This window comes from Elephas maximus, chromosome 9 (genome assembly GCF_024166365.1).
Source record: "Elephas maximus indicus isolate mEleMax1 chromosome 9, mEleMax1 primary haplotype, whole genome shotgun sequence".
Classification (NCBI taxonomy): domain Eukaryota; kingdom Metazoa; phylum Chordata; class Mammalia; order Proboscidea; family Elephantidae; genus Elephas; species Elephas maximus.
This window is the reverse complement of record NC_064827.1, coordinates 88,724,341-88,750,296: the sequence shown is the minus strand read 5'-3', so window position 1 is coordinate 88,750,296 and position 25,956 is coordinate 88,724,341. Positions and strand designations below refer to the sequence as shown.

Below are 25,956 nucleotides of genomic sequence, written 5' to 3'. Positions count from 1 at the left end.
CTGTGGCCCAGGACCAGGCAAAAATGTATCAAACCTGTCTGCAGCTTCCCCAGGAAATGTCAATCAACCTATAGAAAAGTAATAAATTGTCTGGGGTAGAAACCCAGGGCAAAGGTAATTCCTTAGGGCTGAGGGGATAAAAAACCTCTCAAGCTGTTTTTCCAAAGAACCAAGGCAAAAGGCTACATAAAAGGACTCATTTCACCACAAGATATTTTCAAGTTTTAAGCATCTTTGCTTTGACCTAACTCAGTCTCACAATTCCAATCATTCCAAATTACTACTTAGGGGCTCAAATTTTCATTTTGTAAGTACTGGGAGATATATATATATAGAGAGAGAGAGATAGAGATATATATATAGATAGATATATATATATTACTTTTTGCCTATACCTTCCTCTCACATAAGCCTTAAATCATCATGTCATGAATGTCAAATATATTTGTCTAAATATGATTCTGTGTATATTTTATTTTCCAGATGGAAACTTTTTTACTTATACAAGACATGAGCCTATTGGTGTGTGTGGTCAAATCATTCCTGTAAGTTGGTCTCCTGTATAATTTTCAATCTTAATAATAAAATTCTAAGTAGTTGTAAATCTATTCAATTGAGCAATGAAGCTTTCTCCAACACAAATGGATCCCTATGTATTTGCTAAATTCAGAGCAAATTGTACGACATGTTGAACCTGAGTCTCCCTGTGACTCAATTTTCTGGATATGAACTTGGTTGTCCAGAAACAGTGGCGTCACTAAGCTTGGTGTGACCCAGTGCTGAAACTCCTGGTGTCCACCCCACAGGGACCTCTACCCATACTAGACCATACAGAATCCTTAGTAATGTTTATTATCAATTTTACTCACAGAATAATATGTGATAAACATAGTTTTAAATTGCTTAAATGTAATATTCTTAGATTATATGAATACTAACAACAAAACTGTTGTATAGTCTTTCTACGTTGAATTACATCATCAGTTACTTTATTAGTCATTGAGCAAAAGCTTTTTTAATTTTTCCTACTTTAATTGCTACTTCATTCTCAAAAAAGCTATTGATATGGTTCACAGATTCTGATTAGTACAATACTGTAGCTAAAGCCCCAGAAAATTTGGCAAAATCAGTGACTAGAAAACCCCCAGCAGCAACACAAACAACAGTGAGGCCTTGTAGCGCGTGCAGACGAAACCACGTGATTCAAAGCACGGTTGTAAGGCAGTAATAATGACAGCTCTGACCTGAGTGCATTAGAAAATTCGAAAAATAAATTAGCATAGAGTTTTAGCCTTGTAGGTATATTGATACATGTAAACTGGGCTTTCGAAAAATGTTTTATTGTTACAACTAAATGCAGGGATATTTTTATAAAAAATAAATTTCTCCTGAATTACAGCAAAAAAATTTTACAGTCATTTTGGTGTCACCCCGTCTGACAGTGTCACCCAGTATGGTCCACACTCTCTCGTGACAACACTGTCCAGAAACCTCTCTGTATCTTGATATACCCCTGGAGTGTGTTTCAATATTACAGCATCAACAAACCGTAACCTTTTACTCTATGGGCTCTTTTGAAAAGCAAGTAGTATTGCATATTCTTTGTAAGATCCATGCTTTACATGCATGTGGCAAAATGGCCATCGCCAGCCCATCTGCCACAGGACACCATTTTAGGGGAATGTCCTAGGCCCTACTACTCTCCAACACATTTTATCTCCATGTTGGGACTTCGCATCATGGGGAATAGTAGCAATCAGATTGTTCAAATCCTAAAAGAATTTCGTTTTTCAATTTAAAATTCAAGAAAAAGTGCCAGAGGTATTTGGAGCACTATAGGGAACATATCCTGCCCTTAGATAAGAAGCTCTGATGCTCCACATTCCTCTCAGAGAAGGTAGGATTCTAAGGCATCAGGATGATTTCCTTTGAACCCCAACAAACGAGAACATCTAAATGATTTCACTTTGGCTGGCATATCCAAAAGTGCCAAATGAAAAGATGATGAAGGGTTCTCAAGCTGAATCTCTTGCTACAAGGATTTTGGAACAAATCAGCATTTTGAATGATTCATTAGTTCAAAAAAAATCGATAAATGCTGCATAATCCTGAATACTAATATTAGCTAATATTTTTTGTACTATGGTGAATGGCGGAGCCCTGGTGGTGCAGTAGTTAAGAGCTAGCTTGGCTGCTAAGCAAAAGGTCAGCAGTTTGAAGCCACCAGCCGCTCCTTAGAAGCCTTGTGGAGCAGCTCTACTCTGTCCTATAGGGTTGCTATGAGTTGGAATCGACCTGACAGCAACGGGTTTTGTGGTGAACTAGTCACTGACTGGTCACTGTTCATAAGCACTTGGCCTACGTTCTCGATTCATTCTCAGGACAGCCTTCTGAGGTAGAGAGGCCTGTTTTCAGCATTTACAGCTTGACAACACACAGAGAGCAAATAACTTGTGTGAGTTCACATGGCTGGCCAGGAATCGAGCCAACCCTAGACTTCTTGGTTTTTTAACAACATATTAGTCTTAAAAATAACTATTTAATAATACTCTTGGGTAAAGAATTACAGGAAATGACCTACTGGAGGAAGGGAATAATTACACTTTTTAAATGCAGGTAACTTACAGTATGTTTAATAGTAAGGGTGGACTCTCAAGCCATGCAATGGTATTTTTCATAATGGGAAAAGAACTCAAATCAACAGTTGAATAATTTCAGAACTCTTTCCTGCTCCTTCCCCACACCTAATTTATTTAGAGCTTTTTAGCATTCACAATTTGCTTTTAGCAATGAATTTAAGTAAGCGATTCCAGATGATTATACAAAACTACTACAATTACTACTATTTAACATCTACAAGGTGTGTATAATGTAAAAGTTCGATTAGCAAATGTGCTTTCCAGCACTAAAAAGACTCTATTGTTCTATATTCATCATAGTGGAATTTCCCGCTGGTTATGCTCATTTGGAAGTTAGGGCCTGCCCTTAGTTGTGGAAACACCGTGATTGTCAAACCAGCAGAGCAAACCCCTCTCACAGCTCTTCATGTGGCATCTTTAATAAAAGAGGTAAGTGTCCTAAATCGAAATAGACACAGGAACTCAGGAGTCCTAATTTATAATGGAAAGACCTCAGTTGGTGCTACAGTAAACTACATTCTTAGCAAATGGATCCTGTCCAATGGTGGGGACGTCTTTAGCATTGTTGCTGGCTTGGATTTCTGGCAGTCAACCCAAATGAACCGCTGCTCAGAGATGCCAAACTCCAAGGCTCAGTGTCACACAGTCATCTTATGATCACTTTTCTCTTTCTTTTGCACATCTCTTGTGGACACAAATTCCTGTTGAAATTCATTTGGCTTCCTTTCAAATGTTAAAGTGTAAGTTGGTTTGTAACTGCCATGAATGCTCTGCAAAGTTGTTTAAACTAGTCCATCCAAGGAGTCTCTGAGTAGTGCAAAGGGTTAACCTTTTTTGCTCTGCTGCTCATTGAAAGATTGGTGGTTAGAGGACACTCAGAGGCACCTCACAAGAAAGGCCTGGCAATCTACTTCCAAAAAATCAGCTGTTAAAAACCCTGTGAAGTACAGTTCTGCTCTGACACACATGGAGTCACCATGAGTCAGCATCAGCTCGATGACAGCTGGTTAGACCACCCAGATGCTCCCTGGTTTGCAGCTGCAGCGTCACATGGCTTTCTTCCTCTGTCTCTCTGCCTCTGTGTATCTTCTCCTCCTCTTTTATAAAGACACCAGTCCTATAGGACCAGGACTCAACCTGCTCCAGTATGACCATCTCACCCTAATTAATAACATCTTCAAAGACCCTATTTCCAAAAAGAATCACACTCACAGGTACAGGAGGTAAGATTTCAACAAACCTTTTTGGGAGATAAAATTCAATTCATAACACAGACCACCATCTTTTTGAGTTACTATTATGAGATTAAGGAGCACTGTCAGTGCAATGGTTAAGCACTTAGTTACTAACTGAGAGGTCGGCACTTTGAACCCACCTGTGGCTCCGGGTTAGAAAAGACCTGGCAATCTGCTCCTGTAAAGATCACAGCGTAGGAAACCCTATGGGGCAGTTCTACCCTGTCCTGTAGGGAGCTGTGAGTTGGAATTGACTCAAGGCCCACCACCACCACCGCCACATTCTGAAATTTGAGACAGCTGTCATTCGGACAATGCCTAAGTCAAACGTGGGTTTATCATGAGGAGAAATGGTCCCTTGATAATGAACATTTAAGGTTATTTTATGTGGACTAAGAAATTAAATGATAATAATAATAAAATAATAAAACCCCTTAAGTGAATTTTTCTTAGTCGGTGGCGCAGTGGTTAAGCACTCAGCTGTGAGCCAAAAAGTGGTGTTTTGAACTCACCAGCCCCTCTACCCTCCATCCCATAAAGACTGCAGCCTTGGAAACTATGGGACAGTTCTATTCTGTCCTGTAGTGTCACTAGGGGTAGGAATTGACTTAGGGGTAGTGGGTTCTGGAGGAAAATTTACAAGATTCGCATAGAGACAGCCTCAATCTCATAACCTCCTCTTCTTTCATAGTATTAAATTCTCTGTTCTGCTGTAAGTTTTTTGCTTTATGCCTTTTAGGCAGGGTTTCCTCCAGGGGTGGTGAATATTGTGCCCGGTTATGGGCCCACCGCAGGAGCAGCCATTTCATCCCACATGGACATTGACAAAGTGGCCTTCACAGGATCAACAGAGGTGAGATCATTTACTCAGGCTGGCAATAATGAATGCCAGCCTCTCCAGTGGTCAGAAGCATGCTTTGTAACAATTTTTGAGCCGACACTTCCTTAAAACAAAAGTCCTCTCTAGTGATTTATTCCTGATTCTCGCCTTCACGTATGTTTATAGAACATAAGCAGCTGTGGTTTGGAGGAGACGAGATATCTGCAGCAAACTCAGGAGACCAGAGTAAATGGTTTTTAGCGTGTTTATTATCTTCTCTGCCAGTTAGGCCTTGGTGTATGATTAGTAAGGTTTACGGTAGAAAATATAAATTAGGCCACAGTGATTTGTATGAATGAACGTAATTTTATTATTGTGTAGGTTCTGAAAATTAAATAGCAGAGCCTGACCCTCAGCTCCTTGTTTGGGGGCTCTCACTTCCCTGGACATTCCGAAAGGGAGCCAGAAGCCCAGCTGCCCTGGATGTTCCTTTGGGCCCAGCCTCACTTCTCTGCCTTCTTTTTGGCTCCAGCTTGATCATCCAGAACTTGAAAGAACTCAGCCATGGGCACTGCGAGGAAAGGCAGGAGGAACAAAGAGAGAACAGTTTCTTTCTCTGTTTGGGAGAATGAGTTCCTATCTATTGAGATTTTCTGTCCTAAGCAAAGGAATGGGGTGAAATGACACTGTATCAAGCAGAAACATTCTTGAGTCATTCTATTAGACTATGTGGTATTGTTAAATGTTCAGTGGAAGAAATAATGCGTGCTTCTTTTTGTATGCAGTATAGAGGATGAGGAAATCCTGGTAGCGTAGTGGTTAAGTGCTACAGCTGCTAACCAAAAGGTCGGCAGTTCGAATCCACCAGGAGCTCCTAGGAAACTCTATGGGGCAGTTCTACTCTGTCCTATAGGGTCGCCATGAGTTGGAATCGACTCAACGGCAATGAGTTTTTTTTGTGTGTGTTTTTTTTTTTTTTAGAAGGTGAAGGGCCAAAGTACCCCCATCTTATAAAACTGCTAACACAAATCAGAAACAAGGCAGCATGGGATAAGTGCACTAAGATGTGTACAGAGCACTGGGAGAGGGTTCACAGAATGGAATGATGATGTCTAACTGGGTGCTAAAAATTGCTCTGGGTTTTGAAAAATGATTCAGACAGAGTCTCTCCAGTGCAAATCTATGTTTAGTCTGCTTTTATTAATTGACTTTTAGGGGTTTGTTTTACTCCCACAAAATCTTTAGAAAAGATGAAGGCATTGGCAGATTAGTTAATACTCTGTATTCACAGTAGCAGGAGCCCTGGTGGCGCAGTGGTTATGTGCTCAGCTACTAACCAAAACGCAGGCGGTTTGAACTCACCAGCTGCTGTTAGGGAGAAAGATGTGGCTGTCTGCTTCCTTAAAGATTACAGCCTTAGAAACCCTATGGGGCAGTTTTACTCTGTCCTATAAAGTCACTATGGGTCAAAATCAACTCAATGGCAATTTTTTTTTTTTTTATGTACAGTAGCAGGTAGTTCAATAACCACATAAAATTTAAATATACACTCAGTAAGCCTCTATTTATCTTTTGTTCAGTCTGAATGGAAACATTTATTAAGATCTGATACGAGTTTCTATGTTAATGGGTTGCTATGTTCTTAAGCCAAGTCTAATTTGAAAAACATTTTGCTGTGTTACCTAAATAAAAACAAAAAATGCAATCCTCTTCATTTTGGTTATTGCACAATAAGCTTATGCAGCTGAAATCCACATCTTTTAGCCTTTGAGAAATCCTAATACTTGTTCTGTGGTATGGTAAAAACAACCCAAAGAATTAAAATAAAATAAATCATCTTTTTAAAAAAAATCATGTTAGTGGATTGAGGTTTCAACTAAAATAATGAAGAATAATTAATTTTAAAACAGGCCAAGTTTTAGAGACAAAAAAAGCAAAAATAACTACAGAAAATAACCTTGATGGTAAGAGTTCCACAAAGAAAAAAAAAGAAAATTCTAGAAACAATGTCTTTCTCTGAAGAGAGGCAACTAGCATTAAAGAAAAATCTAGAGCAGTAGATTCCAGCCAACTGAGACAGAAGCACGGAGTACAGATCCAATTTCTTACCTCTAGCTATACTGTTCAAAGATATAGCATGAGAGAGAGAAGTGTGTCAGCCACCACAGAAGGGAGCCCACAGTGGTAGATCCTACTGAAGAAAGTATGTGGTGGTAGGACATTGTCATTGCTACCAAGGAGGTAACAATCTGTTGGGAAACTTTTGTGTACACAAATGACACAATCTGAGACAGACTCTGAAGTAGTCCTTACAAAGGTGTCAGATCTTGAAAGTTTCCATTATGAATGGTTTTCCCAAATGAAATTTAACTGTGGCACACATTTCCTATAAATTTCAAACACTAAATGAACCTGTCTTCGTGAAAGCAAATTAAACCTCCCCTTTGTCTCGCTCCATTTCAGGTTGGCAAAATGATCAAAGAAGCTGCCGGGAAAAGCAATCTGAAGAGGGTGACCCTGGAGCTGGGTGGAAAGAGCCCCTGCATTGTGTTTGCTGATGCTGACTGTAGGTATCAGCCACTGGGCTAACTTTTCACCGGGTGTTTTGGTGGTATCTGATAATTGCATACAGTGAACTTGAATTTTACAGAAGGGTTTGCTTTGAACATCAAAGTGTAAGGCATGAATCAGAGTCCAAAATTGCTCTTGAAAAATCTCAGAAATTGTCCTAAAGTTATAGCCTAAAGGCAGGTCTAACATATACACCCTTTCTCCCTGGTTTGGAATAGATTACTATTTCCTAAGCGGAACCCCAAAGTAGATGGTTTGCATTTAGGGGTTCTATTAGTTTCCTAGAGCTACCTTATCAAAGAATTGCATACTGGGTGGCTTAAAACAATAGAGATGTGTTCTCTGACAGCGCTAGAGGATAAAAAAAGTCTGAAATCAAGGGGCACAGGGCCATGGCCACTCCCAAAGCCTCTAGCAGAAGATCCTTGCCTCTTCCAGCTTCTCCTGGCCCCATGTGTCCACTGGCTTATGGCAGCACAACTCCATTCTCTGCCACTGCGGTCACACAGCCATCTTTTCCCTGTGTCTGTGTCTCTGTGTCTTTTCTCCTCTTCTTGTAAGGACACCAGTCATTATGGGTCAAGGTCCATCGTAATGATCTCGTCTTATGCTTTATTACATCTGCAAAGACCCTGTTTCCAAATAAGGTCACGTTCAAGGGAGCAGGGATTAGAATGTCCACATATCTTTTGAGGGGACAAAATTTAACCCACAATAGGGGCCACGATGTTTGTTTGGTCTTTAATTCTGTGCTGTTACTTATTAGCACGCATTAAGCACGATGGGATAGATGCCCATCCTCAGACACATTGAACTGGGCCCAAATATGGAGACAGCCGCTGCACATTTGTCATCTCCCTTCACTCTGGGCTGGACACTCATTAAATAAACAGCCAGAAGAAGACGGCTCGTACTATTTAAATAATTTCTCTCTCTCTTTTTTTTTCTAGCAAGCATAATTGAATTTACATGTGTTAAATTTACAGTTATAATGGCGCTCCACTATGCAATAATATCCTAGGATCATTCTGATTATAGTACCAAGTGGACCCCCAAAATTCTCTCCTAAATCGGAGTCAATAGCATTCAAATAGACTATCAAACATTCATCCAATCTTTTCTTTAATGCCTGCATTATCAGCACGAGGCTGTAAATACAAATGGTTCACGGAATTGCCAGTGTTGCTGCTGTGGTCTTCACTGAAGTTTTTTGCTTGTAGAAAATATTACCTTATTATGTTTTCTACAAACATAGCAAGATTCCTGATTTTACCAAACGTTTCTGTATGCTGTGTCTGCTTCAACTTAAGCAGGTGTGACTAGTTCACAAAATAACTGAAACCATACCCAGCTGCTATAATGCTGAATTAAATCTTCAGTAGTTAGAGAATTAAATACAATGAATTTTTTTTTTTTCTTCCTGTTTGGGATCTTTCTTTTAAGGAACATTTTTCACCATCTCAAAAAATTAGATAAGAAGTGTTTGTAGGCATAAATGAAATAGTATGGCATTCCTTAATAGTAGATTTTGAAAAACATCTTTCCTAGATAAAGTTGTAAGACGGGGGAGAGATTGAGTATTAGATTTTTTTTTTTCCATATATATCACTTGTCTTATTGATTAGGGCATATAAGAACTCTCTAAATTATTTAATGTAATGAAACCTTTCAGATTTTCTTTGTTATCTAATTAAAACCTGAGGTTGGAAAGAAATATTCAGCCATAAAACTAGTTATAAATGAAAATATTTATAAAGTACATTTGCAATGAGATTTGACCTTACGAAACTTTCCATATTCTTGGTAATGCTGACATTAAATTTATAATACTGGATACCAGTTTTTCAGATTTTACTATGTGCTGCTATCCTTTCCATAGCAAATAAAGTATCAGAAAGATTAGCCACCTGGCTGATAAGAGGTAGAATATATTGAGCCCGTGTCTGACTACCCAACTCACAATCTTTCTATGCCATCATATTGCCTCTTAGACATACACATAAAAATACAAAATCTTTAGAAAATATCACTTCTTTCACATGATGTCTTCTTTGCAGTGGACAATGCAGTCGAATCTGCCCACCAAGGAGTATTCTTCCACCAGGGCCAGTGTTGTATAGCTGCATCCAGACTTTTTGTGGAAGAATCAATTTACGATGAGTTTGTTCGAAGGAGTATTGAGCGGGCTAAGAAGTATGTCCATGGAAATCCTCTGACCCCAGGAGTAAATCATGGCCCTCAGGTGGGTATAAAATAGAAGGAATTCCATTATCAGGAGACAAGAATAAAGTACAGGCAGTCCCGGAGTTACCAACATCCAACTTTTGGGCAACCCTTAGCCAAAAAAAAAAAAAAACCCGTTGCCAACAAGTGGATTCCAATTCATAGTGACCCTATAGGACAGAGTAGAGCTGCCTCACAGGGTTTCCAAGGATCGTTCGTGGATTCAAACTGCTGACCTTTTGGCTGGCAGCTGTAGCTCTTAACTCCTGTGCCACTAGGGCTCTGAGGACAACTCTTACTGGCCCTGTAACGTTATGTAAATTTGAAAAGATTGAACCAGTCCCTAAAAAAAAGCCCCTACTCACAACAAATTCTTCATGACACTCACCTTCACTGGCTGCATGTGTAGCTTTTCAATCATTGAAAAGGCTTAGAGCCATTTCCTGCACTAAAGTAAGGCTGGATAAGACCCTAATGCACCTGTTACCAACTTACAAATGTGACTTAAAGGCACAGCTAGAAACAGGTCTCATTGGTAACCCGGGGGCTGCCTGTATCCTCTTTTTCCTTCCTTCTTGGTTTTTTTTTTTTGCCCTGGTTTTTTACTAAGATTACTTTGTGTCTACGCATCTTCCTAGGTAAAAATACTGTAAATAAAAATAAAAATAAAAATACTGTACCCGTCTGGTAATTAAAAACAATGCATCTATCATGCAACAGTAAAGGAAGCATCCGGCTTTTGTGTTGCCCAGTTTTCATGCCTAGGAACAGTTTGAGGCATGCTGGGAATTAAAGGTGTGGGGAAAAATAAAAGAATGCTCTAAAAGTCTTGTTTTCCTCAGTCTTCGCCCCTCCTGATCCCTGTACACAGTTGTCTATCCACTGGAAGGTGGGGCACTGGAGGTTCCATGGGAGGACTCTCGCCTTCGGTGCTGGGGGTCCCCTGGATTCCTGCTAATGCGCCTCCTGAGCGGCCACCACCCGTCTGTCGGTGGACGCTCGCGTGTTACTAGGATTCTGAACGGGTTTCACTAGAGCTTCCAGGCCAGGCCAGGTCAGGAAGCAATGCATGGTGATCTGCTTCTGAAAATTAGCCCATGAAAAGCCTGTGGATCACAACGTCTGATCCCCAGCCGATCATGGGAACGGCACGGCCCTGAGCAGTGTTTTGTTCCGTAGTCCACGGGGTCACCATGCGTCAGAGGCCAACTCAACAGCAGCTACCAACCATGCACTTGGAAATTCTTATGCAGTTGTATTATTTGTTCCCCGGAATCAGCCCTTTGTCTTAGCTGCCGTCCCACAGATCTAGACAGCTATCACGTCTCTCAGTCCTCTCCAAAGTCTTCAGTTATTCTGACCTTCTTATGGTATGAAGGGTATCCTAAAGGATCTCAGTTCCTGGGTTTGAGGCAAACTCCACATTGTACTTGTTAAAGCCCACTTATTCCTTAGGGCTCCTGGTTTTCTTATGTATACTAGCATCTGTGAGGGTGTTTCCTTCTTATCCAACTATCACTTTTCCTTCTTCCTCACACAGCTCTCTGTTCATTGTCTGTTATTCAAGCTCCTGGACCTTTGGTTCTGAATTTTCTCCTGCCCTTTGGAGTTCTGTTCTGGACAAGTAGTTCTCAATTTAGGGTAACTTGGGCCCCCAGGGAATGTTAAGCAGTGTCAGTAGATTGAAAGAGAAATATATATGAGGAGAGGGGAGGGGAAGGAAAGAGAGGGGTGGGGAGGGAGGAAGAGGGAAGGAAACATCTAAGTTATTGCTTACCCAATGTTCAAGGGTGTTGAACTCTGAGTAGGCAATACTTTCCTCGTATAGAGCATCTGCGGAATTCGACCAGAAGTTCAAAAGTTGAACTAGAATACCTCATTACTGCTACGAGAACAGAGTTAAATTACACTTTAAAAAAAAATTCCAATCCATAGGACTCTTAAGTACATAATCCAGTGATCTAACTGCTTAATAGAAGACTTTATCAATTAATAGATTTTTATCATGGGTGGGACTGAATAGGTAGGTATGTTAGGATTTTGAGAACTAAAGGACTGAAAAGCCCCCAGGGCTTCTTTAGCCTTGAAAACATTCGTCCCTTGTTAGGAGAAAGAGCTTCAGGAAAAGAGGCTCCCCCTTCACTGAGCTTTAGCCTACTGCTTCACCCACTGGTGGAGGAGCAAACTGGGGCTTTTTAAATATATTCAAAATCTTCCTCATTGTAACAAAACATTGCAGAGAAAATAATCACCGATGATATTTGTTTGGGAAAGAAAAATTTAAAGAAGTTTGTTTTGTTTTTACTTTGAAGTTTGCAATCTTAAAGTATTTGGGGATTAGAATAATGCAAAGATATGTATATTTGTATGTGTGTGTATATGACATATATATATATATACACATACAGACATACATGTATGTTTGTGCATGTATATGTATGTCACCAGCTATCTACTCTGGTCACATGCAGAGAAAAGTTATGGCTTGGGAAACACATATCGAACAAAAACCCAAAGTCATGATTTGGTGGACGCAGTGAGATTAATGTCTTAGAATAGACCAGGGAAGCCTCACGGGGAGGTACGTGGATTCTTGACTGTTTACTGACAAACCAGAATATCTTAACTGGGCTGAGAGCACCTAACACCAACCTCTTATTCTGAGTGTATGAAGAATTGTGTGATAGATTAAATATAACTTCTTATTAAACTAAAACCATTTGTCCTGGAGTCAGTCCCGACTCAGGGTGACCCCACGTGTGTCAGAGTAGAACAGCATGCTCCACAGGGTTTTCAGTGGCTGATTTTTCAGAAGTAGCCAAGTATGGTGCCCAATTATAGAAAATGTTTTCTGGTTTCAAGCAGCACTTAATACAGTTTGAATATGGGAGCTGGGAGCTAGGCATGTGCATTTAGGAATAACTTTATGAAACCTTTCTCTGGGCCTTGGAAAATGGAGAAGGTGTGCAGAAGACAATGAAGATGATGAAAAACACCTGTTTAGGTAGTGAGAAAGGAGTAAACTGCTAAGGGTCCCCCACCTTTACCCCCTGGATCCCCTAGTTTTTTTTTTTTTTTTCTCTTTTCTTTAATCCTTAACCCCACCACATCTGAGACAAAAAGGTGGCTTTCACCAGGGATTTGGAGTCAGGGAGTCACACAATTTTTCAATCTCCCAAAGTAAGAATTAAGGCAATGATGGTCATTGTTGTTGTTTTAATGTGCCCTAGAGCCAATTCCAGGAACCCTGGTTGCGCAGTGGTTAAGAGCTACAACTGGTAACAGAAAGGTCGGCAGTTTAGATCACCAGTCACTCCTTGGAAACCCTATGGGGTAATTCCACTCTGTCCTGTAGGTTCGCTATGACTCAGAATTGACTGGAAAACAATGGGGTTTAGAGTCAATTCTGACTCATACTGACCCTATAGAACAGGTTGAAACTATCCCATAGGATTTTCAAGGCTAAAATCTTTGCTGGAGCACCTCACCAGGTCTTCTGCAGAGCCACTGGAGTGTTCGACCTTTTAGTTAGCAGCCAAGTGTTTTAACCATTGTCCCACCAGGGCTCCTTTGAGGCAATGGGTGGCCCCCAATTCTAGTGCATGGGGAGAGAGACATGTGTTCCTAGCTTTCCCAGCTGAAAATCTGGACCCAATTTTTTTCCTCATAAAAACCATTGTTTAAGAAAACCATCTAAGTGCTGTAATACTTGCCATATATTCAGATTTAAATAACATTAAGATGGTGACAATCAGGTCAGGCCAGAAACTGCAAACATATCTCCTGACAGTTCCAGAGGGACCCGAACCAAGGAGGATGGGCAGGCTGTGGTCAGAACGTGGCATCAAAGGACATGGACCGGGCCAGAGGGCAGGGTTCAGGAACAGAGCCCAACAGAAGGATAAGAGTCTTTTTAAAGTACAAAAGGATTGGATCTGATTAAACCCAGCACTGATGTTCCCTTTTTCTTCTTTCACTCCATTCATTTGAGTTAGGACTACAGTGTCCAGCGTCCAGGTAAATGTATTGGAATATTAACAGGCATTTATCCTAGAGTAAATAAATAACCGTTGTGTGAAAAGGTTTATCTGTTTTCTCTATTTGCTTTTCTTACATAACTGTAAACAAATGCTAAATACAAATATCTTTAAGGTTCCTTTCCAGAAAAGTCATGAGGATAAAATACAACCAAAGAATGAATCACAGCGCCCACCAGCTGTTTTTGTTCAATATTTGACATAATAACAATAGTCTAGCATTTTTGAACCCTACATTAACAGACCAGACAATGTGTTATCCTCACAAGTTGCTAACCTCTCTCCTCTCCCCCTTTTCTGGTGATGTTTTTCAAATAGATTGACAAGGAGCAATATGTTAAAATACTTGACCTCATTGAGAGTGGGAAGAAAGAAGGAGCCAAACTGGAATGTGGAGGAGGCCCGTGGGGGAATAAAGGCTACTTTATCCAGCCCACAGTTTTCTCTAATGTTACAGATGAGATGCGCATTGCCAAAGAGGAGGTAAATGGTTTCTTTCTGTTCTGTTCCCTTGTTGTGGTGTTTTGTCTGCATGTGTGTATACAAAGTGTCTGTTTGAAATTCTCAGCTCTTTGAATATCTTATCAGGAAATGTTACTTTTCATTCTGTTATTGATAAAAGTTTAAGGTATTTGGGATCAAGACTAAAAATACTAAAGATTCCGTTTATCTGGCCAAGAATTTCCAGCCAAAGATGGATCAGGAGGGGTAACGCTTTCTAGGTGTTTCTTTCACAGCGTTAAGGTAATGAAAGACAATTCCATCTTCATGTGGCTTTTTCTTTTGAAATAATATATTTGAAAATAATTTGTAAAGGATAAACTGATATGCAGTTACAGGTTCTGGGTTTTGTTTTTTTTTTTGAACTTTTTTTTTTTTTTTTTTGCGTGATAATTGTAGGTTCACAGGCTTTGAGTAATATGAAAAGGTCTCCTGTAATCTCAGCTACACTGTTCTCCTTTACAGCCCCAGCCAATGGCAGCTGGTGTCTTTAAACATCTGCAATGGATAGCTCACTATTTCTTGAGAACTTTCCATGTTGGGACAGTGCTGATCATTAGAAAGTTCTGCCTTTGGCTTGCTAGACTCTCTCCTCTTATGCTGTGCCTGCTGCTTCCATATTTACCTTTTGCCCTTTTCCTCATAGTAACCATTCATATATTTGAAAAGAACATTCATCCTCTTTATCACTCCCCACCTTCCATGTACTCTCGGCCCCATATTTTTTAGCTCTTAAACTTTCTAATTTTCCTAGGCAAATATACTTGTAGTTTAATATCGGATGATCACAAACTATTTAACATCAAAAAAAAAAAAAAAAGATCCAGAGATATGATAAATAACTAGGAAAAGATAGCTTGCATTTAGAAGTTATAAATAATCTACCCCATGGGCACTCGGGGGGTTTTAATAAATGTACAGATTGATTTACTGGCTTTGGGCCATGAAGGTGATAAAGAAAGAAGGCACTGACAACTCAGATACATTGAATCATAATCCTTTCATTCACTGACCTTGTGTTTAGCATCTCTGATACGGCAGAAGATCTGGGAGGGTTATCTTCCTTGCCCAGACATTGACATCATATGAGGGAAAAAGTATAGGATAAGATTTGCAAACAGAGGAAACAAACAGGAAAAACAAAAGTAAAAGCAAATGCATATGGATAATCAAGCGTACTTTGTTTCTCAATGTCAATTCAGTCCTGTAATTTTTGCTTTTATTGACAAGTAGTTGTCTGATGAGATCTGAAGTTGTATATCTTGATTAATTTTAGAAAAAACTGAGGGAAAAATCTTCAATGAAGGAAACATTCATTGTATTCTTACAATGTACTTAGTAGAACAGCTTGCTTGCTACTTCAAAGTAGTACCCTGGTGCCATGCGATGTGTTCAATTTAAATTTTGAAAGCTGTTAAGCTACTTATTGCAGTAGCTGCTGTATATCTGGTTCTCAGGTTGTAATATAATGATTAGATTTACAAGTTTTAGATTTTTACTTGCCTCCATTGATGGCAGGCCTTACCCCTATGACTCTTCGCTCAATGGCGAACACCAAAAAACATTTCTCTTTTTTGATTTTTACCTTCCCTCATTCACATTTCCCAGAAGACCCTGTTCAGTCGGTAACACTCAGAAAGCCCTCTTTGTTTTAAATTTTAATAATTGGTTTAGAGAAATTTAATATAGGAATTTAATCTTTAAAGGAAAATCCAGTTCTTTTTCTCCCACTTGGGCCTGAGTTGGGCTGTGCTAATTCAAGATCTGGTGAAAGTGAAAGAGTGGTAGAAGCTGGAATAAGCCAAGTGTGATTTCTGTTTTCTGTTCCGTGATTACAGTCGTTACCAATGAACTCATGCTTTGATTAGTACAGGGTGACTGGGGATTTAAGCCCTTGTAGTAAGGAGCCATTCCTTTGGTATATGAGAGTTGCACAAGATTTGACTACAGAGTAGCATCAGAACAAAAATTCATGTTGTCTTACTAACTTGGTTTCCCCCAGCACTCTGGTTTCTCTGGCACCTAGCTAATTATGAAAAGATCTAAGTCCAATAGACTGTATCAATCCATCACTGGTACACTGATATTTAAAACACAGTATTATTAATCATTGCCTATACAATCGTTTATCCAATAGAACAATCATTGCTTTCTCTGGCTTACCGTTTGTGTAGTAATTTGGAAGATGAGAAAAACTTGGGAGAGAATTAAAAATGTTCCTAAACAGGAAAGAATTTCTGAAGCTAATGATTTAATGTACCACCATAAGTTCTTGGAAGCCTTAATTCCAACATCCAGAAAATGAATATTGCCATTTTTGTTTATACCCACCCTGTTCCAAAGAGGATGTAACACATGACTTACTAGCAATCTGGCAGTTACCTACTTTGATTGTTACACACAAACTTGAAATAAGTAGGAAACTCTTGATCATTTTAGGACAGCTTGCAGGGGAAATTAAATCCACAATACAATTTAAAATATTTAGTCTTAACCTCTTTGATTCATTTCATTCATTTCCTGTGGTATAGATATTTGGACCAGTCCAGCAAATCATGAAGTTTAAATCTTTAGATGATGTGATCAAGAGAGCAAACAACACTTTCTACGGTTTATCGGCAGGAATCTTTACCAACGACATTGACAAAGCTCTGACAGTCTCCTCTGCGCTGCAGGCTGGGACAGTGTGGTAAGTGAACCCTAAGTAACACAGTCATCTCTCTGGTAACCACATTAACAGGTTATCTTGAGCCTCTTCAGAGCTGGATTTTTCATTTGGAATCACATAACCTGCTAGAAACTCAGTTGTTGCCTTAAAAAAGGAAATTAAAAAAATAAAACAAAACAAAATCTTCTTATCCAGTTACTTGAAATTGCTTGCCCAAATATTTTATTGATGGGGTCTTTCTAGCCAAAGGAAGAGAATCAACATTTAGTTAATATTTCCTCTCTGCTAGGCACTGGATTCTGTGCATTCATTAGTTCATTTTATCTTAGAACTTAACAGTTCTTCCAAGAGCATAGAATGGCAACATGTTGTCTCAAATTTATAGACAAAAAAAAGTTTATTGCAGTTAAGTAATTTATCAGGATCACACAGTAAATGACAGAGCAGAGACTCAGAAGTATTTCAGACTCTAAAGGAGTGGTTCTCAGTCCTAGTTGCCCATTAAGATCACTGGGGAGCTTTTAAAAGTAGTTTTTAAATAAAAGACCCAAGCCCAGCCTCAGCCATAGAAACTTACATGATCCATGTGTTTTATGCACTCCCCTCCTTAGCCCCAAATCAGTTTACATATTTTTAAAGTCCGTGATTCTGCTGGTCCCTGGTTCTTCCTACAATAAGATGTTTCTTTCAGGAACTCTTAAATAAAAACAAGCAAATTATTAAATAATCAGTATGGCTAGTGATTAATGTAGAGTTCTTCTATATGGAAAAATCACTAATAAAATTCAGCATTACTTTTACATGTATATATGTATGTTATTTCCACTTATTGAAGCCTTACCATGTACCAAGCACTGGGACAAACACATTTTATACACATCCTTGCTTAGGCTTTAAAACAACCCTACTGAGCATTATCTCCATTGTGCAGAGGAAGAAACATAGGCTCAGAGAGGCTAGGTGGCTTTCCCAAGATCACACAACTACTAAGGGGCAGATGCAAGGTTTGCACCCAGAGGACTTCCCTTCTTTACCACAAGGAAGAAGGATCAGAGAAGAGTCAATCAGCAGGGCTGATCATTTTGATCTTACAGTTTGCTCTCACTGGATATTTCTCAGCTCTCTGTTTACTGGCACTGAAGTGGTTTCATTTCCATTGTAGAGCAAAAAGTGCAAACTGATTTTCTGTACTTTTTAGCAAAGATACGTATCAGGTTTTTTTTTTTTTTAATAGAGAATGTTATACGACCGTATGATAGAGTAGCTTATTATGACATCTTTCCACTGAGTGTCTTGGGAATCCCATTAGAAACGTCTATACTATCAAAACGGAGGGGACCATAGTCTCATCCAGTTATGTCCTAGAACATAATTACATTCTGGCATTGTCCCAGAATATAATAGCTCCTTGGGGTTTTCAAGACACCTGTTTAATTCCAGAGTGGCTGAGATTTTACCCAGTAATTTCAAAAGTAAAGATCTTATTACACAGTTTAAAGAACAATTAGGTAACCTGTTTTTTTTTTTTCTTTTTTTTGATAATATTTGTTGTCTTTTTTGGTAAAAGTTTACACAGCAAATTAGGTTCCCATTTAACAATTTCTATGCTTATTGTTAGGCAACATTGGTTACGTTTTTCACAATGTGTCACCATTCTCATTATTTCCATTCTGTTTGTTCTGTTTCCATTAATCTAGCTTCCCCACCTCCCTCCCCCTTACCATCTCATCTCTTTTTTAGGGTAAACGTTGACTGTTTGGTCTCCTATAGATGATTACTTAAAGAAGCATAGTGTTCACGGGTGCTATTGTTTATTTTATGAGCCAATCTGTTATTTGGCTGAAAGGTGACCTCCAGGAGTGGTTCCTCCAGCTCCAAGTTTAAAGGGTGTCTCAGGGTGATAGTCTTGGGGGTTCTTCTAGTTTTTCCCAGTCCAGTTAGTCTGGACTTTCTTAGGAATTTGAGTTTTGTTCTACACTTTCTCGTATCTGTCACGTTCTATAGCATCCCTGGTCAGAGTGGTCAGTAGTGGTGGCTGGGCACCATCTAGATCTTTTGGTCTTAGGACAGATGAGGCTGTGGTGCCTGCGGGCTATTAGTCCTGTAGACAGTTTCTTCTTTGAGTCTTTGGTTTCCTTCTGTCTTTTTTCTTCCGGATTAGTATAGGCCAATAGGTGTAAACTGTCTTTTTTAAATATATATTTATTTAAGTGACTATCTTCCTAATGCAAAAACATGGATAAGATGTACTCCAGGAGAGTAAATGCTTTAACTGAGAAAATGCTGGAATATTATTTTAGTGCTAGGGTAATGACCAAACTCTCCTAATACAATTGATCTGGAAGTCACACTTATTATACTAGCATGAAAGAAGGAAAAAGTAAAAAAAAGATAACATTTTGCTCCTTTAAAAATATTTTTTCTCTTCTTTACAATGAGAATCATGTTGTCAATTAGATGTTACTGTTCACATTGACCACCAGGACATTTAAAGAACAAGCAATAGTTCATGGCCCTCATAACTGCATTCTAACTCCCCCCCCTCCCCAGTTTTGATCTTCTATCATAATTTTTTCTTTTAATTCAAAATATTCAAGTGCTCATACTTATATGTACTCAAACATCTTTAAACACATTCTGAAGTATGTCAGGGCATAAAGAAATTACTAATCAAATCCAATTCCTAACAAGGTCTCTGTTGAAGAAATTTATTGAACCAAATAATTAAAAAAATGAACTGAGTAATATATGTTGCAATTGTAAAAGAATATTGATTCTAGCCTGTTAAATTCCCAAGCCTCAAGAGAATTAAAAAGCTTACTGAATGTAGAGAGTAAAGAGCACTTATCCAACAGCCTCAAGACTCTAGCAAACTGTATTCTTCCTCTTATGACATATTGACTATTCTTTCTTTTATAATCCAGAACACTGCTTCCCAGGGACATGATGCACTACCAGTATGTCTATCCACACTTATAGGTGCACCACTCTATTTGTTTCTAGAGAGTATAGATACACATACTTATACTTCTGCATTCTAATTTACAGTGATACTTTCTTATTGCACTGAATGTGATATATTGAAATTAATGGAAATCTTAAGATGCTCTTTGAATTTCTAAAATTCCAAACTTAGAAGTTATTTCATAGGTTAAGTGTTTGTTATAATGGACCTCCTTTCTTTTCAGGGTGAATTGCTATGGCATGGTAACTGCCCAGTCCCCCTTTGGGGGATTCAAGATGTCTGGAAATGGACGAGAACTGTAAGAATACCTTTCTGTTAAAATAAGCACTTATATTCATAAGAATGCTTGCCACTCCTAGGGAATTAATGCAGAGTCATCTTAAATAAAGTTTGCCTTTTTTCTTTTTTGGAGATCCAGACCACTGAATAGTTTATTGGATGCTGGTTTTAACCAATAGGTTCAAAAAGGTGATGGTAGAAGGGAAATATAATTTATTAAGGTCCTACTTTTCACAAGTGACCACATTAGGCACTTTACACGAGTGATTAAAAGATGTTTCTGCTTTTAGAATTGTTTGTTTTATATATGAATGTAAATCTATTTAGAAACCATTTCCAGAAAAGGGATGGAAACTATAAACTGACGATTATAAGAAGTGTGCAAATATAAGTGCCTTATACTTATTGAATATAACTCTTAAATCAGTAAATTAAAAAAAAATTTTAGTCTATTCCAACTCATAACCTCATATGACTCTATAGCACAGAGTAGAACTGCCCAATAGGATTTCCAAGGAGTGGTTGGTGGACTTAAACTGCTGACCTTTTGGTTAACAGCCGAGTGCTTAGCCACTGCGCCATCAGGACTCCAAGTAAGCAAATTAGGTGCCTTTATTTCAAAAAACTTTCAGTATAAGGCAAGCCATTCTCATTTGTTGAAATATTATTGATGTATATTCAAAAATTTTGAATTATCTGAATGAATAATTTTTGGTACTAAAACCTAAAATGAAATTTTACTAAGAAAGCAATATATTTTATAGTCATGACTAGATTGAAAATATGTATAAAAATGCATTTATACACTCTCAATTACTTTTGAAACCAGGATATATAGATATTTTTTAATGTGCACCAAAACCAAAAAACCAAACCCATTGCCATCCAGTACAGAAGGCAAGCCATATCCTTGGTTAATTTTGTTCACTGAATTTTGGCCATTTGATTTTTTAAAGCTTTTCTTATACTTACTGATACATTAAGAAGCCATGAAGAAAAAGACACATCATGTATAAACTTTGTAGAATCAAACATACTGAAGCTGCCTGTTTCTTAAATAGCAAACAAAAAGGTGGCTTTCTCAAGTTTCCAAAGGTCATGAATACATTAAATAGCCATGTACTTCATTATTTATCTTAATAAATCAACAAAATTATCATGAAACAAGTATCTTTGTGGAGCCAACCTCTTCTTCAATATACATTTAAGTACTTTCTATTACACACGGTCCAGGGAACTCTAGAAAGGAGCCCTGGTGGGTAGTGGTTAAATGCTCAGCTGCTAACTGAAAGGCTGGTGGTTTAAACCCACCAGCTGTTCCTCAGGAGAAAGATGTGGCAGTCCGCTTCAGTAAAAATTACATCCTTGGAAACTTTATGGGGTGTTTCTATACTGTCCTATAGGGTAGCTATGAGTCAGAATCAATTCGATGGGAATGGGTAGGTACCCTAGAAATATAATACCCACAAAACTGTGGTGGCAGGAGGATACGTAAAAAAGATAGTACAAAAGAACCTGCACTAACTATGAAATATATAGTAACTCATTGCTGTCTAGTCAACTTCGACTCATAGTGACACTATAGGACAGAGTAGAACTTCCCCATAGGGTTTCTAATACTATAATCTTTATGGAAGCAGACTGCCACATGTTTTTCCCACAGAGTGGCTGATGGGTTTGAACTACTGACCTTTCAGCTTGCAGCCAAGCAGTTTTACCACTATATCACCAGGGCTCCTTGAAATATGTAGTAATAGACCGAAAATCCATACCTCATGGAGGCAGAAAAGCAATTAAGCTGTAACGCGAAGTATTGAAGGACAGAAAACTTAGGCATTACCTGAGAGTAACATTAAGTATGACATCCCTCTGACCCTCAGTGTTCATTAGTCAGGGATTGTGGGTGGAGATGGGTATTGGAGAAAGAAGTTTAAGGCCTCTACGATCCTTTTCAGGTTTTACGGCTCTGTGGTTCTAACCCAGTGAGAATTCAGTGGATAAAAACTTAATGGCAGTTAATAGAGTAAGAGAAGACCTCACAGAAGGGATGGGACTTGGTCTAAGACTTTAATAAGTAAAGAAGAGGACATTCTTAGAGGGAACATTATTTGTGGCATGTTGAGGGGACTTTTGAGTTTGGTTGGTTGGTTGGTTGGATCTATGGATGTGGGAAGCATGATTTCAGAGTTAAATATGAAACAGATTAAGAAGTCCTAAACTTAAGCCAGTTGGTTGCTATTTTATTAGTGGAGCAGTGAAAAGCCATGGCTATCTTTAAAATGTTGGTGGGGAGGTGGAGAGTGGCAAATGATCAGGCCATAAAAAAGTACATGATATTGTAGAGGAAATAAGCTTTGGAGCCACACACACCTGAATTTGACTCCTGGCTCCCCCACTCACTTGACACACAACCCAGTTCAAGTTACCTAAAATTGGAGCCTCTGTTTTTTTCCATGTTCAAAATGGAGATGTTGACACTTCTCCTGAGATGGCTCTGAGTTAAATGACATAATGCATGGAATTACAACAAAGCGGGGATTCCTTCCTTACTTCCTTTTCTTTATAATGTTCTTTATTGGAGAATCCCTTGGCTGAACTAAGTACTTTGCACAAAAAGCTAGAACAAAGTTCAGATCTCTGTGAAAGGTTGTTCATTGCTGGCCCAGCTATCTAATGGTTTTATCCGGGAGTATTAAAAGTAACATAATCAAAAGGACTAAATAACTAAAGTAGGCCACACATGTCAGTTAGGTCGAATAAAATTTGGCCAGACTTTAACTTTGAGGCACAAGGAAATCAAAAAGAAGGACTGAAAACAGAATTCAGCCATCAGTAATTTCCTAAACATCTGGACTGTGGGTATTGATCATTCTCTTCTTTAAGACACGAAGGAAAAGGTTATGCTGCAATTTTTTACTTCAATAATTCCAGCTGAGAGTGCTATAGTCAAAGTCCACCTGAAACCAAATTTGACAAACTTAATAAACAAGTCATTTATTGCAAGGTGTTCAAAGAGAATCACTGAAGCACTAACCTCAACTGATCGCCGAGAGTTCAATTACAATTTGCCCTCAAAGATAGAAAGGCAGAATAGATCAGCTGGGAGCAGAGTCCTGAAACAGCCACAGAGGGTGATGTGCAGACCCCAAATGGGTTTGCTGGTGACACAGTGCCCAAAACTGGATTTTTCATCTCTGATCACGGTGCTGGCACCAGAACAAGTTCAATGGCAGAGATTCCTCTCTTTGAGCGACTGACCTAATTTTCACTTAGATTAATGTAAGATACTTGAGACTTTGCTACTATGCCATTTCAAGCTGAATTTATTCTCAGAACCTCACAAGATCCTTTTTTCCTGCTGCTCCTTTCAGAAAAGGAGAGTATAGAAGGGGTATGTGACTGGGCTTATACGGAGAACTCAAATGAGTATTTTTTTTTCCTGATTGTATTTGCCAGGTCAATTCAGGGCACATTATTTCTGTGCCCACTTAATCAGTGCCAGGCTCAGTGCTGGGTACAGAATGAAAAACGGATGTAACTTGTCAATACCAGATTCCCAGTGTGGTCCCTGGTTGAGGAACACGGGGCATTATGTGGGAGTTTGTTAGCAATGCAGAGTCTCAGGCTTCACCCCAATCCTGCTGAAGCCGAATCTTCATCTTAATAAGATCCCAGGTGATTTATGCACCTAAGATTCTAGAAGCACTGATCTAGTAACTCATTGACTTGTAAGAGAAAGAAAAATACAAATGAATGTTTTTATATTATATCATAGATATATATATATGTGTACACAGGAATACTAAGTAGCAAGACCTATTTTAACCCAAGTATGACAATTTAATCACACTTATTACTCTTTTGAGAGTTTCAAGTATCCATTAACTCAAATACAGTAAAAAGCCTATTGGCAAAATTCGTGAGTTAATTTATGTAACTCGTTGAGCTAAAATACTGGTTAAATTTTATACTTTAATGGGTTTCAGACAACTGAGGCTAAGCCCTTTAATTCCTTTAGAGAGCATGCTCATTGCAGCTTTTAGAAGGCATTTGCAGCAGTTCAATTGGCCAAGAAACTACTCAGTGTAAGGGGATTAGGTTACCCAGGAGAAAAGGTGTCTTCTGCATACCTGTCTGCATCACAAGGAGGGAGGGGTAAAAAGGATTAAGACCTTTTTCTTCTTTAAGCCTACATGTGCATGGGTTTTTATCATTTTAGGAGTATATTTATATACAGTAATTTGATCCTCTCATCAAAACAATAAAGAGAATAATTTAGCCCAATCCTTTTTTGTTATCTCCTCCACAAAGGGAAAATTGAAGTCAGCTTCCAAAACTGGTAGGAGGTCCCCATAAAGATAATTGGTAATAAGGTGCCGGGGTTCAAATTGCTTGACTTGGATTTTGGACTCAAAGGTTTTATAAACAGATTGCAGGGTATTGAAGAGATTGCATGAAGGGGAAAAATCTAACAACTGCAAAAAGCCTAAAGGCCTGAATTTAAGCCAATCTATTAGCAAAATAATACTCATCATCATCGTAATATTTTTCAAAGCTAACAATAAAGGTCAGGTTTTTGTTTTGCCAAAAATAAAATATATTGTTAAAATGACAGCTAGAAAACATATTTTTGAAGGCATAAGAGGGCTGGCACTCCAGAGCAGGAAAAGAGAAGCAAGGTCCATTTTCCACCATCTCACAACTTCTGTGCCTGTCACACATGGTACATACAAGCCGTACTTGAGCGTAGAGTTTTACTGTACTTCTCTTGGGTGATTATATATTACCACTTCTCCTCTTGTACTATATCTGTCTTATTTATTTGAACCTAAATAGAAATTAGGGAATTCTTGTTGGACTGAACCATCTTTCATGGCTAACTTCAGTGGTCAGCTCTTTTACAGTCAAGTAGAACAATGTAAGGAACGGGTGATTTCTGTGACGGTCAACTCAGAGTCCATGATTATTTAAAATAGAAGAATGTTCCTCACAGAAGGATTTCTGTAAGGCCAGATATCTTATGGTTGACTAGTCACTATTTCAAATTCCTTTGTGCTCTGCATATATTTTCCATTGACTCTAGCCAGATAAGCAAGAACTAACTCGTACCAAATCATGGACTACAAAGTACATTTGTTTGCTGTGCTAAATTCTCTCTATGCCCCCCTGCCTCTCTCTAGGGGAGAATATGGCTTACATGAATACACAGAAGTCAAGACAGTCACGATGAAAATTTCCCAGAAAAATTCATAAAGAAAACAACAAGAACAGAGAGAAGAAATTTCAACTGCTAAGCATCTTCCTACAGTCGCTAATACAGTGGATTTTACATCTAAAATTGTCCTTTCCTTGATTTGTTTTTAAATAAGTAAATCATGTTAGCATTAATACCACACATGGAAAACTGGACATTAGCTTCTTCCGAAAGAATCGTTTGCCTTGTGATATGGGACCCTAATTCCTGTCCTAGATAGGTAGGATGGATTTGGATGAAAGATCTCTCTAGCTCTGTAATCGTCCGAATAGCTCCTTACCTTGTAGCTACTTGTCCAGGATAATCATTTTCTAGAGGAGGACCAGTTGTCATTTAGCATCTTTTCCTTAACAATCCCTTGAAGTACGTAACATACATGTTAACCACGAGAAGGGAGTAGGGGTGCTCTGTGCTCAGTAGCTGTGAAGTCATTGCTGTCTCTTGAAATGTTTCCCAGAATGTGCTGTCTGTCTGTCAAGAGAAGTAACGCCGGAAATACTTAGCTGTAATCTGAATATAAACCTCAATAAAAACAACCTCGTATGATTGCTTTTAAAGTCTGAAATTTTTGAGTAGAGGTTTTGGTTTTGGTGATTTATTTTTCGGTCACTAAAAGTGCTATTACAGTTAAATTGAGCGTAAAAGTGCATTTAAAAATAAAAGCATAATCCACCCTTTCTCCAAAGGGTGAAGAAACATATTTTACTTTCCTGAGGAAACATATTTCACTTTTCTGAGGAACTCTGGAAGACCCTTGTTTTCAC

General features: G+C 38.6%; 1 protein-coding gene across 1 annotated transcript in view; it reads left to right on the top strand.

The window, feature by feature from the left end:
• The window catches only part of LOC126083320 (aldehyde dehydrogenase 1A1-like), a 53,567-nt gene extending 27,818 nt beyond the window's left edge, over positions 1-25,749 (top strand). Inside the window, exons 5-13 of the mRNA XM_049896932.1 lie at positions 484-545; positions 2,940-3,068; positions 4,614-4,727; positions 7,158-7,260; positions 9,323-9,507; positions 13,844-14,008; positions 16,558-16,715; positions 19,883-19,957; positions 25,119-25,749. Coding sequence (XP_049752889.1) covers positions 484-545; positions 2,940-3,068; positions 4,614-4,727; positions 7,158-7,260; positions 9,323-9,507; positions 13,844-14,008; positions 16,558-16,715; positions 19,883-19,957; positions 25,119-25,191 — 1,064 coding nt within the window. The 3' untranslated portion in view covers positions 25,192-25,749. The remainder of the gene's footprint in view (positions 1-483; positions 546-2,939; positions 3,069-4,613; positions 4,728-7,157; positions 7,261-9,322; positions 9,508-13,843; positions 14,009-16,557; positions 16,716-19,882; positions 19,958-25,118) is intronic.
• Positions 25,750-25,956: the final 207 nt, after the last annotated feature.